Below are 17,388 nucleotides of genomic sequence, written 5' to 3'. Positions count from 1 at the left end.
TACTGCACTAGAGTCCTACCTAGTACAGTAATGCAACAAAATGAAATAAAAAGGTATACTGATTGTAAGCTAAAAAAATATTAATAATACTGGTTTTATTTACAAAAATATCTGTAAATAATCTTAAGGCATCTACTAAAAACCTGCTAGGACTAGAAAGTGAATTTAAGCAAGGTCTCAAGATATAAGGTCATTATACAAAAAATAAAATACCAATTGTATTTCTGTATGCTAGCAAAAATCAATATGGATATTTATGGATAAATTTAACAAAAGCTTTTTAAGACATGTGTGCTAAAAACTATAAAACACTGAAAAATCAAAGAAAACTAAAGTAAGAGTTATAATGTGCTTATGAATTGGAAGACTCAATATCTTCTCTCCAATTATTCTACAGATTTAACACAACACAATCTAAATCACAGTAAGCACTTTATAAAATTTGACAAGTTTATTCACACGCATGTAAATGCTATCTAGAGTAGTCAAAATTATTTTAAAATGAAGAACAAAGTTGGAGTACTTATATACAACCTGATTTCAAGAACTACTTACTATAAAGCTATGAAAATAAAAGACAAAAAATCTGATTTGGGCATAAACGCTGAAACAGAGGACAAAGGAACCAAACACAGAGTTCAGAAACAGATTTACACAAACATGGCCAGATAGTTTTCAAGAAAGGTGCCAAGAAAATTTGAAGTTAAAGGACTATTTAACAAATGGTTATGAAGAAATTCAATAATCATATGCAAAACAAACAAAACTTTAACTTCCAACCTTCCTCATACCATATTTTTAAATGTTTATTTATTTATTTTGAAAGAGAAGGCACAAGTTGGGGGGGGGGGAGCAGAGAAAGAGGAGAAACCTCATATCATATTTTAAAAATTCACACAAAAAAGGATCCTAGACCTAAATATAAGAGCTAAAACAAAAGAACTCTCAGTAGAAAGCATAAAAAAAAAAAAATGTTGTGACTTTGGTGTATACTGATTTCTTAGATTACAAAAGCATATGCCATAAAAGAAAGAAAAGTTTAATTGAACTTCATCAAAATTAAAATCTGTTTAAGAAGTACTGGCAAGAAAATAAAAAGAAAAGCCACAGATTGGAAACAATATTTGACAAATACACATCTGACAAATTAACTTATACCTGAAATACATAATGAACTCTTAAGATAATAAAACAACCAATTTTTTTAACCAGAGATTTGAACACAAATATGACACAAGAAGATGTAAAAACAGCCAATAAACACATGAAAAAGTGCTCAATATCATCAAACATTAGAGCATACAAAATTAAGCCTCCAATGAGGTACCATTACATAATCATTTAAATGCCTCAAATTAAAAAGATGGACAATGTCCAGGCTGCAGATCAACTCAGATTCTCATACACTGTTGATGAGAATGCAAAATTTTCCACTATGGAAAACAATCTGCCTGAAAGCAATCTCATGAAATGAAACACGCACTTAGCATAAAACCCAGCAATTTCACTCATACGTTTACTTAAGAGATGAGAAAACATGCCTACAGATCTATGTTCAAATGTTCATAGCAGTTTTATTTACAAGAGTCAAAAACTAAAAACTCAAATGCCCATAAACTAGTGAATGGATAAACTGTAGTATATCCATAAAATGTAACACAAACCAGAATAAAAACAACAGAATAAACTTCTGGGAAGCTACAACATGGGCAACCTCAAAACCATTATGATAAGTGAAAGAAGCATGACAGAAAAGACTACATACTGAATGATTTTATTTATATGAAATTCCAGAAAAGGCAAAATCATAAAAACACAAAATAAATCAGAAGTTGCAAGGGACAGGGCTGGGGAGAGGGGACTGGTTTCACACAGATACAAGGAATTGTGGGAAGTGATGGAATTGTTCAAAATCATGACTGTGGTGGTGATTATGCAACTTTACAACTCATCAAACCGTACTCTGAAATAAGTGAATTTTATTGGATGTAAATTATACTTTAACAGAGATGAATTAAAAATAAATAAAAATAAACATACGTATTTAAAACTTACCGCAGCGCTACAACCAGGGAAATTGAAAAAAGTATCAGGACCATGTCTTTGTGGCATCTGATTAAGAACTGATAACAATTTTACTGCATGTCTTGGCTGAGGAAACAAGAAAAGAAATGTCACTGCGCAAATTTAGCAAAATTACCTAATATATCATGTTAGACACTGGATTGTTTTCTAACTAGAGAGAAATTAATTTTAAATCATTTACTAAACTCTTTAAAGGGAACAGTTTCCATTACAAGTTCCAGTTTATAGCTCTCTAGAGACAAATTGTTGAACATTAAGTATTAATGCACTGATATTGAATACTTTTCCCTCTGACCACAGCTTACCCAGATTCCACTTTCTCCTCGAAGCATGCTGAACAAAAGCTTCAACTCCTTGACAGTGATGCTGTAGCTGGCAAGAACCCCCAACATATCAACTAGAAGATCTTTAAAGGAAAATAAAGTTATTCTGAACTCTAGTCGTGAGCTGCCATCTGTCAAGGTAATATACTTTTTGAAAGAGCAAAAGTTAGCAACTGTCATTTCTACATGTATATTCATCTAATTGTCCTCCAGAACTGCCATTCTAATTAAGAATTTTTAAGTTACCAGATAACTACAAACATGGTATTTGAATTTTAGGATTTTTTCCATCAGCGTCACCATTAAATTAAGTTTCCTTAGCAAATATATAAAATAGATTTTATAAATTCCCAGAATATACACACACATATACATTGACACACACATACACATCGGCTGTATGCAGGGAAAGGTAGACAAAAATATACAAAGGTGCAATGATTTAACATTGTAAATTGATTATTTTCAAATAAAAAAGTGATAGTTGACCATATTTTCTTTTAGAATTATCTATGCTTAATAAAATATATTCTGGAAATATTCCTTGTCCCATTAACAATTTTGAGCACTTACTCCTTGCCTGGCATTATTCCAAGTGGTTTACAATTATTAAGTGCACAAATCCTCACAACAAGCCTATGAGGTAAGTACTAGTATTAGCCCCTTCCTAAAATGAAGAATGTGAGGCATAAATACCCTAATCACATTGCCCAAGAACACACTCTACTAAGTGGTAGGGTCAGGATTAAAACCTAGGCAATATGGCTCCAGGGCCCTCTCGGTTACCTACCAGTCTCTAAAAGTATAACTTAAATGCATTACTAAGGATATCCACTCTGTTCATGTGTTTACGTGCATATGAGAGATACACCAGCTCACCAGATAACAGAAAAATGATACATTTAATTTCCTGGCCTTGATTTCTTTCTCATCTCTAGACATTGTGAGTAGTTCCACTATCAATCGCTCTTTATAAGAAATTACACATCTAAATAACTATACTTCATTTTCTCAATTTCTAAAGCACTTCCTAAGGATCAAAGATACTATACAAGTTATTACAATCAATACACATACACATTCTAAATAATTCATCATCAATTAATTTAAAAAGTGAGTTAGGATAAACTTAAATAGTTACTGATATATAATATATATTATCCAATATCACAATACCTGGAATTTGAGACTTTAAAAAAATTTATTATGTATGTATTTCAAAATAGGAATTTAAGGTGGTTATTTTCATCAATAAATAATTGGCTAATCTTACTCAATGCCACAATAAGTAAGCAATCTTTATGATAAAATTGTGACTACTGATATGCCAACTTTTGAGAAATCTTTTAATACAATGTTTCATTACTCAATAAAAAAGTTTATGGTTACTGCATATTAGCCAGATGATCTCTTTCTAAGCAAAAATTCTAGATAGAAATCAAACATTTATTAAAACCCCAGTTAATATGAAGCAGTTTTAAGCAATTAGCTGCAATGGCAAATTCATAGATTTCTTAAAGATTTACCTATAAATACTTTTCTAAAAAATTAAAATCTTTCTCCCAAACTTTATCTCACCTCATATGTATGTCACAAAAAGTGATCTATTAAATTTATACTTAATGACATAATTATTAATATTTATTATTTATTATACATATAATCAAGCAGGTCAGTTTAATTTTGTTATTGCAGGTCTTCTTTTCTGGACAGAGTTTTTAAAGATAAACAAGTGCTAAGACTATGAAATTCTCTTATCAATTCAGTATAGATGTTTAACTACCTTCTGTCATACCTGTACATTAGTAAATGAAAAATGCCTCTTTGAACTTAACATGCTATAAATATTCAGAGTGAGAACTCAGTAATATTTTGTTGGTTATTAGCGCTTCTTTACTATGTTGTCTAAATTTTAATTTCTCTACTGAAAAGTAAGGTACAGGTAATTTTCTGATGTTTATTCAATGATTAAAATAAGAAAAAGTGAAAGTTTTGTGTTACCAGAATTGCTACCATTGAGAAGCAAAGACAAAAGAATTAAGGAGCTTTTATAATAGAAAAATGACCATATGAACTTCTGCATATGATAGTACTAGTCAAGATTACTATCATCTTGTATCTCAAAGCTCATGAATTGTGCACGAGCAAACTACTATGTATATAATTGTGGCTCATTTTCTAAAGTGCACTTTATAAAGTGGTAGCCACTTTATTTCAAAAAACGAACAAACAAAACTTCAGGGATTTAAACCCAGATATGAAGACCCAAAAATTGTATGATGTTCTACACATGTGTGTATATATAAGCTTATGCAAATAAATTCCTATTAAAGAATGCCAGAATTTACAGAACGGTTTAAAGATGGTATGTATCATCATTAAAAAGATGTTCTAAATTTGAATTTCATTTTTCATCAAGTTAACCATCAGTAACCAATACAGAGAATGTTAAATCACTCTAAATAGAGATAGATGCCACCTTGAAAGCAATTAGAAATGATTGTAATATACTCTAAGAAAAAAAAAATTTAATATTGTTTAAATTTAAAAAGCATTTATGTTTAACTTGTCCTTCACTCCATTATTTCTTATTTACTGTTTTGTTCTACTAGTATTAAAATTAATTGTGCATAAATCAAAATATTATACAGGATTTTCTGGTGTCTGAGCTACTTTTAAGGATCAGATATGATATTGTGAGGAGTCATACCAGCACTTTTAAAATTATGAAAACCCTTTTACATCAGAAGAAACTTATGCTAAAGATTCATGGCTTAAAAAAAACCAGTATTTCAAGCTCTGAACTTATTTTTGGAGAATAACGTGGCTCTGTGACCATATTTCAAAACACTTCTACTGAAGTGCATCTAACAACAAAGGAGAATGAACTTGGAGGGAGGTAAAGAATTGGCAATGAAAATTCATAGATTTCAAAGTTATTTGAAATAATGCATAACAATTCCATGCAATTTTTATGTCTAGTCTATATCTTTTTAATACAAAATTTCTCTTAAAAAAATTGGACACTTCCTAAAAATTCAACATGCTTATCCCAAGGCTATGAGTACCCCCTATTATAGTTCCACATAGGTCAAACTGAAGAGCACAGAGCTCGAAAAAGTTGAAGTGCTCATTACGCAGAATTGTAGTACATGTTGTAAATTTTCAGTTATGTAAAGGTTTAACTAAGTACTATGTAAAAAGGTACTGTTTATTTTTCTGATAGATTTCATAGTATTTATTCCACACTACTGAGATTCTAAAACCTAGAAAAGCAAAATTAGTAATTACGTTTGTCTAATACAAAAGAAAGTATCTTCCATTCTTCAAGTTTTCCCTTAATATACAAGGCAAACTTTCCATACATTTCTATTTATCTATTTTAAATCAAGTTAGCTTCAACAAATCTAATTACCAGTAGAATATAAAGAGAAGTACGTGAATCTTTATAAACATTTAAAGTATATTTTCCTGTCAGATAACCCCATACCTGCTATCATGTCATCTACAGCACTCATTTTCAGCAATACTTGTTCAATTAGCCCAACTTCTGTGCTAGTCTGTAAATTCCGAACACTTTTTCGTAAAATGGCTGTAAACATGCTCCATATTTCTGCTTGACATGTTACATCACAGTGCTCCAAAAGCTCTGTCATGCATGTTATACTCTCAGCATCCTGGATAATAAAGTTCATCTCCAAGTCAAATTCTCCACCAACCAGCTGCAAATGAACAAAAAGAAACAATAACTAATGATAACATGAGAGATCATTTATAACAATAAATTAAAAACAATAAAAGAATTCAACTAGCAGGAGAGCGTAGCTACTCTAAAAAATTTCAATTCTAGTCTAAAACTAATTTTGATAAAAATTTGAAAGCCATAGATAAAGGTGCTGTAAGAATTAAAACTAGCAAAATCTGATTTTTTTTTAAATGGAAAAAGGCAATTTCAAATCCAGCAGAGCAAAATAGTGGATGACTACTGGGTAGGATTCATGACAAATTCCTATGAAAAAGAGAAAGAGTTTGGCCCCTGGGCTCCTGGGGGGCTCAGCCAGTTAAGCATTTGACTCTTGATTTCGGCTCAGGTCACAATCTCAAGGTCATGAGATCCAGCAGCCCCCCTCCCTGCACCTGCCCCCCCCAAATCCCCGCACCCAGTACAGGGCTATGCGCTGGGCATGGAGCCTGCCTAAGATTCTCTCTCCTCCTCTTCCTCTGCCCCTCCTTGCTAGTGCTTGCAAGTTCTCGTTTTCTCTCTCTCCCTCTCTCTCTCTCTCTCTCTCTCTCTCTCAAAAATAAAATAAAATGAAATAAAATAAAAAATAAAAGCCTGGCACTTAAAAGTGATAATCATTAGAAAATGAAGAATTCACTAGGGATAAATTTTAATACCTGAAATTTCTTTTGTGACAGTACTAGACTGACAAATAGATGTAACAGAAGAGAAACAAAAGAAGGGCCTAATCTTCATGTATAGAAGCTAAAGAAACATGAAACTGATACCAGCAAACTTATAGTTAATGTGAAAATGATAGAATCTATGTTAAAAAATACTTAAAAGAGGGGTGCCTGGGTGGCTCAGTCAGTTAAGTGTCCAACTTCCACTCAGGCCATGATCTCATGGTTTTTGAGTCCGAGCCCACGTAGGGCTCTGTGTTGACAACTCAGTGCCTGGAGCCTGCTTAAGATTCTGTGTCTCCCTCTCTCTCTGCCCCTCCCCCACTCTCTCTTGCACATGCACACTCTCCCTCTCTGTCAAAAATAAACATTAAAAAAATTTTTTTAATGCTTGAAAGATATATACCTAGTATTGTATAATACTGTATTTGCAAAAATGTGAATTGATACACAAAGATGATTTAATAGCAATGTATTTGACTTGTGACATTATGTCAAAAATGAGTCAAAAGTACTACTGTCCCCCCCTCAAATGCTACTTTAAGTACAGTGATGGATAAATACACATAAAATAAAGTATATGATGATACTCTTATTCTCCCTTAATCAATTCACATATGATGTATTAATTACATTGCTGTAAGTACCATTTTTAAAGAAAAACATTGATAAAATGGATATCTTTCTGGTCTAAAGAATGGAAAATTTAGAAACAGCCATATACAAAATGCCTGACAAATCTGAAGTCATTCATTCATTAATAAATATCTTATTTACTAAAGACTAGAAATTACCATTCTAGGAACTAGGGATATATCTGTAGACAAGAAAAAGCCCATGCATTAACAGTGTTAAGTTCCAGAAATAAAGATGTATATATGTACATATGTATGCATATTACATCTTATGTCCCCAAAAGTTGAAATTGGTTTATAAGTTACATAGAGCATAAGAAGACATAAAATGTAAGTAGTTAAGTAAAAGAAGCAAAGGAAAAATAAGTTTAGGGGCAGATAAGTACCAGAAATTAGAATCAAGAAGTAGAATGTTTTATCAAAGAAAAATATTCATTATAAGGGTGGATGATCACAGGCTATGAAATAAGATTAATAATAATAATAATAATAATAATAATACCACTGCCAGGTAACCTTACATACATCATTTAGTACTATTCATTCTAAGGGCTTTACATATGTTAAATAATTTAATTCTCCCAACAACGTATGAGAAAAAAGCTATTATTATCTTCATTTTACAGATAAGGAAAAATAGGCAAAGAAAATTTAATTTGGAAAAGGTCACAAAACTAGTAAATACAGGATCCAGAATCAAAACCCTGGGATTTGAGGGGCTCCTGGGTGGCTCAGTTGGTTGAGCGACTGACTTCAGCTCAGGTCATGATCTCGCAGTTTACGAGTTCGAGCCCCACGTCGGGTTCTGTGCTGACAGCTCAGAGCCTGGAGCCTGCTTCGAGTTCTGTGTCTCCCCCTGTCTCTACCCCTCCCCTGCTCACGCTCTGTGTCTCTCTATCTCTCAATAATAAATAAACATTAAAAAAAAATTTAAAAAAAAAAAAACCCTGGGATTTGATCCCAGGAACAGAATAAGTCTGTCTTCATACAAGTCCATATAAGCAATAAAATCTCATTTAAGAATATTTTTAAAGTCTTTTGAAATTTAAGAATTTAAAAACAAAATTCTCAAATTTTAAAATAATACATTATGTGTGTATTTTTCTCTGTAACAGCTCTAAAACTCAACTTTATGAGAAACTAGCCCTTATCCTAATTTCTGATTTTTTTTTTTTTAACAAACCTAGATATTCTCTCAGGTTAAAGGCTGGTTTTATTTCTGTGTATGAAACAACTTCAACTCCTCCTATTTGCCTTATTAACAAAAATAGCTACAAGAATAATTAAGAGATTGTCTCCGAATTCAGACTTCCTGGATTCAGATTTTAGCTGTATTACTCACTTGCTGTGTGACCTTAATGACTCTACTTCTCTAGGTCTCGGTTACTTCATCTAAATATGGGAATGAAAGTTCCTTATCTAATAGTGTCGTTGTTATGAGGATTAAATAACATAACTGGGTTTAAACCCTTAGGAACAAAGTCAGGCATATAGCCAGCATTCAGCTAAGGTGAGCTATGACCAGTTCTCTTATAACCCCAGCTTTGAGCTTAAAAAAAAAAAAAAAAAGTAGTCATCTGATCACATATGTCTGAAGTACCATGAAACAGCTAGCTTAACGCCTTGTTTCCAGCAAATGTCAAACTGCTGTGGATTATATACTCTCTTAGATATTAATTGTAGATCTGTGAAAAACAACTCAAACATCTTTCCACCATACCATGGTCTTATCAAAGAACTGTTTGCTTTTTCACTACTATATACCCAATTGACCTGGGTCACTACTATGAACCTTGTAGACCAGTGGCTAGTAACACAGAAGAGGTCATCTAAAAGAGAACCATATAGAGAAAAATAAACCACAGGTTTGAAAATCAATGATGTGAACACTTACTGACTACACTAACAGAAGTAGATACCAAGGTATAAGTCTACTGAGCCTCTAAATAACCTGTGTGAGAATTAGGATACATTAAAATGGGAGAACACTGAAGAATTTTTTAGACTAATCTCCTAAATGAATTGTAAGGGCTTCAGTTGAGTCTGGCATAACGAACAACCATTATGTAATGTGTAAAAAACAGAGATGGGCTCAGTGGGAAGAAAAAAAATAGTCTGCTTTTAAAGGAATTAACAATTAATATGTGTAATTCTAACAATCAGGCTCTGTTATGTGAAGCTTACGGTTCCATCTTTCAGTTAAAAAACAATGCTCCTTTCTATATATCATTTAATTACAAAAGAGTACAGTCTGGCTCTCTGATTTCTTTGCCAGCAGCTGTAAAAAAATTTATTGTAGATTTTGTAAAGTGGTCGTATATTTTCAGCTGGTCTTTGTAACCTTTATTATAATTTTTAATACTTTAATGTGAATAAGGCTAAGTGCTTACAAAACTATCATTCTAAAATTAGAGAAATATTTATCCCCCACTTAAAAATGAGTGGTTCAATATTTACCAAACTAAAACATGTAAGAGAAAGTAGAAACAATTGGCCTTTATTACTTAAACCATTCTTTAACAATCCTATGAGGAAAGGCATAATCGTCCTCATAGAAATGAAAATAAATGAGATTAAGCAGCATGAACAAGGTCACATATAAGCAATCCAGGATTCTACTCTATTGAATAATGAACCTAAATACCTTCCTATGAAGTCAGAAGTACAAACCTAAAAAATAGAAATGGGATGTATTATGGTAGTTTTACAAAGAAATCAGTGTTTTATGAACTCTGTGTGGGAGAAAAGGAAAGAGAAAATAATTTCTATGGGTAAGCAATAAAACATCCAGAGGTAGTAAATTTTTAATTTGGTTTTTTTTTTTTTTCATTTTAAAAAGCAACCAATTTACTTAAGGTTATTTTGGCAAGAAAGTAGAAGACTCAATTTTAAGGTTCAATTACAGGAAAATTAGCAATAAACACTAAAAAAAAAAAAAATCATAGGAAAACCATTTAAAAATCAAACAAAATGACATAAGAAGGCTAAAAAAGCTAAATCAAAAGAACCAAAATCACTGTTACCATAGTATAAACAAGATATATAAATCAATTAAGTTTCCTGTAAATCTGAACATGTCAATATAATACTCTATTTGAAGGTAACAGTCTTCTTTTCTTCCAGGCCTTCTCCTTAAAATTCTACAAGGTATTACCACTGCAAGAAAAGTGGCCCACGATGGTTCTTCCTACTCAAGAATTGGTCATAAGTGAATTTATATAAAATAAGTATCATAGCTGAGCTATTTAAATGAAGTAACTTATTTACATAAAGTAAATAAAATTTATTATATAAAAATTTGGAATATAAAATGCTGACTTGGAAAATATTATCTTCTGAAAGTACTAAAGTTACTAGCAATTTAATATCTTTTATCTTTTTAATATAAAGCTTTTAAATATCTTCATTTTGAAATCTTAGATTATTTGAATCGTATGTGATAATTATTTTTCATTAAGTAGATCAGACTGGACAATTATAAACCATTTAAATTTATTTGCAACTTATTCTTCTGGATAAATTGTAAACTAGATAACACTACCTATAAAGCCACAATTTAACACCCCAGCTTCAGCTTCCTCTACTTTCCATTTCCTAGCTAATGTCACAGGAACAATTTCTGCATTGCAGATCTCTCATTGCATCTAAAACTTTTCATAGATGTTACTCCCTATACATGACATAGAGTTCTCTCCCAACTTTTATATTTGTTAACTTCCATTAAACCTGCAACCACTAACTCCAGATAGAGTTAGATACCACTAACTCCAGAAAGCCTTCCCGTTACCTACAAAAATGGCCTTTCTCTGAACTCCCAATATACCCATGCACACCATAGCAATCATTGCATGATACAGCTGTTTACAAATTTTTTTCTATTCCCCACATTACAATAAGCTTTGTAAGAGTAAGGACCATTTTTATCTAAGTATCCATTATACCTATACCTTTAGCCCATGAAAATTATTCAGTGTTTCACATGGAATGGGGAAGATGGCAAGATGGGAGGGCAGGAGGAAGGGAAAGAGGGTCTAGTTGTAAGCCAGACCTTCTACTGTGTTTCTCTTTTCTCCTTCAGTAATGAACTGCTCTTATTGCCATATAACTTTTTTAATGCTGGGGGGCGGGGGGGAGATTACAAAGCCAGAGATGTTTTCTCATCCCTGTTTATACCCTAAGGTCGTCTAACTTTTTCTTCTATTACTACTTGGAAAATATGTAATCTTTAACGAATAAAATTCAGAAGATTTGTACTCTTGACTTAGTAAGGTACTAGGTACAGCACATACAATTTTAAGTTGTTAAAATCTGGCTTAATTCTATATCCACTTCCAGTTTCTAACTATTTTCAAGTGAAATCAGTATACAATATCTTCCCTTGAAAAAGATCACATCACCAAAAACTGGCAGAATGGGCAACTCCGGGGCAATGTTCTCCCTAAAAAACTAATGAGCTGGCAGAAACTATCAAAATCAACTTCTGAAAAATTCTGGAATCAAGACACAAATGTACAGCAACCAGAGGAAGACTTTGTGAAGAAGCAGCCACTGTTTTGTGATAAAAGGAAAGTCCCATCTACAATCCCCCACATCCCAGAGGGCAATAGTCATCAGGACAGCATCCATCCTGCACAAGTGTGAGGGTTTCTAGTTCCAGAGGAAGTGGCAGGAATCTTATACTCAAGGTTGTAGGTGTCAACCTATCTGGCAGCTTCCCAAAGGACAGGTGCAAAGAACTGCCTTTGTTTCACCAAACTTGGAATATCCCCACGGCTAGGACACTTTCACTAAAAGCATTTAAAGCCACAGGTATTAGCTGCAGCAGTCTGAGCTAGAGACAGTACCTGGGACAGCAATAGACAGACCAGAAGCCTGGGAAGGAAGATGTGGGGAAAGAAGGTACGTGTGGGTATACGGTCTTCGAAAGGCTCTCCTGGACACTACTGCTTGCATGCCCAGGGCAGGTTGCACGTCATAAAAAGCCTACAAAGATCCTAACCTTTCACTTGTAGCTGGCCTTTAGGCTCTACACTAGTAGGAAGCAAAAGCTGGCGGAGAGCTGTAAACAGCCCGACTAAGCACTACAGGAGTGTCTCAAAAGGGCAAATCTGCAAAGATGGGAAGAGTATTTTTTTGTTTCTTCTTTTTTTCTTTCCTTGGCTCCAGGCATTTAAAGTAATTCTGTCAAAACATCAGCTGACCACCAAACAAACAGAACTTCAATGGCTACACACGACAGAGAGGACAGACTTAGAAACGTACTTTAGAAAATCACTAAGCAAACAACCCACAACAGCAACAACCAACACAGGGGAAAGAAGAATCTGATGTCCAGAGTTACCACATGACAATATTCAAAATGTCCAGTCTCCTACAAAAAGTTATGAGACATGCAAAGAAACAAGAAATATGGCCCATCTAAGGAGAAAAAAAATAATGTTCAAATTTTGATACATTTGTCTTGATGATCTCCTTCCTCTATTTTGTCCTCCTGCTTACATATTGTTTTCTTTCTCTTTCTACACAGATGTCCTTTCCTATAAGTCAATCAAATTACTTTTAGAAGCAGATACAATCTAAATTTTAAAGCTCTTGAATTATTAACCTCTAAAGAAGGCATCTTTGAGATAAACTTGTACCTATAATTTTACAAAGAAATAAAAAAAAGGAAATATAAAATAAAAATTAAGAACCACCATTTCATGAACACTTATGTACTGAGTAATTCATGTATATACCGTCCCATTTAATTCTCATAATTTTGTGAGGCAGTATCTCAAACAAGAAAATTAAGATTAATCTACATAACCAGCCCAAGGTCCCAAAGCTAGTGTCAACATCAGAATTTTTCTTACTTTGTCAGTATTATATAGAAGTAAGTATATCAATACTAAAGAGACCACCCCCAAGACATACATATGTAACTCCCTCAGTCATGTCATCTTCAAGATCTGCTGTGTGCATAGTAAACGACTTACAGGTAAATTTTTAGTACGTAACAGGAAAATACTTTATAATTTGGACATGAACGTAATAAAAGTAAATGATCCTAAACCCAGATGACACACTAAGGCAAGAAAAATACAAAACTGCTTGCTTCCTATTTCTTTCACAATAGTCATCTCTACAATTAATTTGTATTGGTAATCTTTCTATGGCATAGAAATAACTATACCCAAGAGTATAACAAATGGTGCTACAAATACAGTCCATAAAAACTCTAGGGAATGGAGGAGAAAGCAAAGTGAGTGCTTCCTTTAAAATATATTTAAAACAACATGCAGTTTATCAAAAGCAGTATAATCACTTTTATAATTACTTTGTAAGAGTATAACAAACAGATGATATACACCTGGCTGCTAGCAGTCAGCTAATGAGTAAAATACAGTAAAAATTAAAAGTCTTAATTGCCAAACCACCATATACTTCTAAATTGTAACTCCAAGCCTAACACTGAAAACCCTAATCCATCTCATAAATAAAGGCAAAACAAAAATTTTTGCAAATACTAGTTGAGAGAATTCATTGCCGGCAGACTTACACTACATGAATTGTTAAAATCAGTTCTTCCAGCAGAAGGAAAATGATACCAGATGGAAATTCAAAATGACATAAAAAATTCAGGAATGCTAGAATTGTTAAGTCTGTTGTTAAATACAAAAGACTTTTTTTCTCATTTTGAAAACTCTTTAAAAGATACTCATAAAAATACCAACAACGTATTAAGGGATTTACAAATATAAGGAAAAAAAACAATGACTAGAAGAGCACAAGGGACAGCAGAGGAAGAAATAGTATACTTTAGAAGGTTCTTACTATATACCTGAAGTGGTATATTATTTGAAGGTAGAAAATGATAATAATGTATACTGTAAACTCTAGGAAAACACTAAATATAAAAAAGAAACAATTTCAAAGACCTTAACAGACACCTCACTGAAGAAGATATACAGACGACAACAAAGCATTAGGATGTTCCACAAATCATATGTCATCAGGGAAATGCAAATTAAACAACAAGATGTCACTACACACCTACTAGAATGGCCAATATCTAGTACACACTAACAATACCAAATGCTGCAAGGATGTCGAGCAACAGGAACTCTCATTCATTGCTCATGGAAATGCAAAATGGTACAGCCACTTTGGAAGAAAGTTTGGTGGTTTCTAACAAAAGTAAACAACATACTTTTACCACATGGCCCAGCAACTGCTCTCCTTGGTATTCACTCAAAGGAGTTGACACCTTAGGTTCACATAAAAGTCTGGACATGGATGTTTATAGTACCTTCATTAATAATTGCCAAAACCAGGAAGCAACCAAGATGTCCTTCAGTTGGTGAACAGATAAACTGGTACAACCAGACAAGGGAATATTATTCAGCACTAAAAAGAAATGAGCTATCATGCTATGATAAGACATAGAGGAACCTAAATTGCATTAGATAAACCAATCTGAAAAGACCACATATTGTATGATTCTAACCATATGACATTCTGGAAAAGGCAAAACTATGAAGATAATAAAAAGATCAGTGATTGCCAGGAGTTGGTGAAAGGACAGATAAATGGGTGGAGCACAGAGGATTTTTAAGGCAGTGAAAATACTTTGTATGATATAGAATAATGGATACATATCATTATACATTTGTCAAATCCACAGAATGTATATCACCAAGAGTGAGCCACAATGTAAACCATTAGACTGAAATGATTATATGTATCCAGATAGGTTCATCAATTGTAACAAATGTATATACTCTGATAGAAGATGTTAAGTGGGGAGACTGTGCATGTGTAGGAGCAAGGGATATATGGGAAATCTCTGTACCTTTCCCTCAATTTTGCTGTGAATCTAAAACTGCTCTAAAAGCTAAAGGCTTAATTTAAAAAGTATTATTTTAAAGAAAAAATAATAGGTATAATTCATAAATCAACAGTAAATGTAAAATGGAATAATAATATTTAATCAATCCAAAACCAGACATGAAACAGGAAAAAGAGAAACAAAAAAAGGGGTGTGATAAATATAAAATAGCAAAAACAGCAGACTGAAATGTTGCCATATTAATAATTACATTAAACGTAAATAACATACAACCATTACTTAAAACACAGAGATTATAAGAATGTATAAAATAAGCAAAATCCAATTAAATTCTATATACAAAAAACACTGTAGAGGCCAGCAAACTTTATTGTAAAGAGCCATACAATAAAGATTTTAGACATCCAGGACCTTATGGTCTCTATCATAAGGTCTCTATCTATCTACTCAACTCTGCATTTGTAATTTGAAAGCAGTCACATATAATACATAAATGACATGGTGTGGCTGTGTTCCAATAAAACTGTATTTATACAATGAAATGACTAGCAGGTAACTGACCTCAGAACTAAAATATAAGACATATGTTAAAAGGAAAATGACAAAAAAAGATACACCGTGCAAACACAATTAAAAAGAAAATGGTGTAACAATATTAGTATCACATAAAACGGACTTTGTAAAAGAAAAATTGGAACTTTCCATCAGGAGAATGGAGTTGATTCATCAAAATGGCATAGCAGCCCAAATAAGAATGAATCTAATAAAAGAGCAAAAGAAAAACAAACAAGTCTGCAATTTTAGTTGTAAATTTTGATACTCCTCTCTCAGGCACTGGGAGAATAAATGAACAACAACAACAACAAAAAAAAAAAAAAACTAAAAATATAGAAGTCTTAAATAACATTGTCAACCAGCTTGACCTAGCTGTTAGGGAGGCATATAAAACATTCCACCCAACACTCCACCATGCTGTAATGCATACTATTTTCAAGCGCTTTATCAAATATTCACCAAGATGAGATTATCCTGGGCTGTAAAAGAAATCCCAATAAAGCTTAAAATTCTTATCACAATAAAGTTAAAATAAAAATCAGTAAAATTATGGGGCACCTGGGTGGCTCAGTTAGTTAATCGTCCAACTCTAGATTTTGGCTCAGGTCATGACCTCATGGTTCATGAGTTTGAGTCCCGTATTGGGCTCCCTGCAAAGCTCGCTTTGGATCCTCTGTCCATCTCTTTCTCTGCCCCTGCTCCCCTCAAAAAATCAGTAAAAATATATATCAGAAAAAAAATATGAAAGTCTCTGGCAAACTTATACTTAATAACCTGTTTACCAAAGCAGGTGTGATCAGGGAAATTAGGAAAATAATTTAACTAAATAAAGTGAAAACACAACATGTCAAAATTTATGGCATGTAGCTAAAACAGTGCTCCAGGGAAATTTATGCTATTAAATACCTATATTACTAAAGAAGAAAGATTTCAAATCAGTTACCTCTAGATTCCATATTTAGAAACTAGAAAGAGTAAATCATACATAAAGTAAGACAAATTTAAAAATGTAACTAAAACAAAAAAAAAATCAAAGATACAAAAAACAGTCAAAACAATAGAGAAGAATGATGAAACCAAATGCTGGTTCTTCAACTAGCCAGATAAATCAAAAATGGGGGTGGCAGAGAGCCTTGGGAAAGAAAGTCTAGAGTGGAATACAAATTAGCATCAACACAAATAAGACTTATCACTATAAATCTCACATTCACTAAAAGGGTAATAAGTGATTCTTCTAAATAATTTTATGTCTATCAATTTGACAACTTAAATGAAAAACACAAATTATTTGAATGATATAAATTACCAAAGGTTATTTTAAGAAACAATCTAAATAATCCTATGTAAGAGAAATTGAATTTGTAGTTACAAATCTTCTCAGAAACAACACCTGAGATCCAGATGATTTCACAGATGAATTCTTACTTAAAAATGAATTACTATGAACTCTACATAATCCTTCCCAGAAATTTTAAAAGAGGGAACATTTCCAACATTATTTTATGAGCCAACAATACCACGATAATAAAACCAGAAAAACTATCAGAAAAACTAT

At 32.6% G+C, this 17,388-nt stretch overlaps 1 protein-coding gene across 4 annotated transcripts in view; it reads right to left on the bottom strand.

Moving 5' to 3' along the window:
- NBEA (neurobeachin) overlaps window positions 1-17,388 on the bottom strand; it is a 673,234-nt gene that overhangs the window by 589,126 nt on the left and 66,720 nt on the right. For 3 of the 4 annotated variants that reach the window (XM_049646794.1, XM_049646795.1, XM_049646797.1), the window contains exons 2-4: window positions 5,899-6,130; window positions 2,391-2,491; window positions 2,056-2,151 (exon numbers count right to left, since the gene is read on the bottom strand). In XM_049646794.1, the coding sequence (XP_049502751.1) occupies window positions 2,056-2,151; window positions 2,391-2,491; window positions 5,899-6,130 (429 nt within the window). Of the gene's footprint in view, window positions 1-2,055; window positions 2,152-2,390; window positions 2,492-5,898; window positions 6,131-17,388 lie in introns of those variants that run through there. The other variant, XM_049646798.1, reaches the window with a different exon arrangement.

The sequence above is a fragment of the Panthera uncia genome (assembly GCF_023721935.1).
Source record: "Panthera uncia isolate 11264 chromosome A1 unlocalized genomic scaffold, Puncia_PCG_1.0 HiC_scaffold_16, whole genome shotgun sequence".
NCBI classification, from domain to species: Eukaryota; Metazoa; Chordata; class Mammalia; order Carnivora; family Felidae; genus Panthera; species Panthera uncia.
The sequence above is the reverse complement of the archived record's forward strand: the minus strand, read 5'-3'. Positions and strand labels throughout refer to the sequence as shown.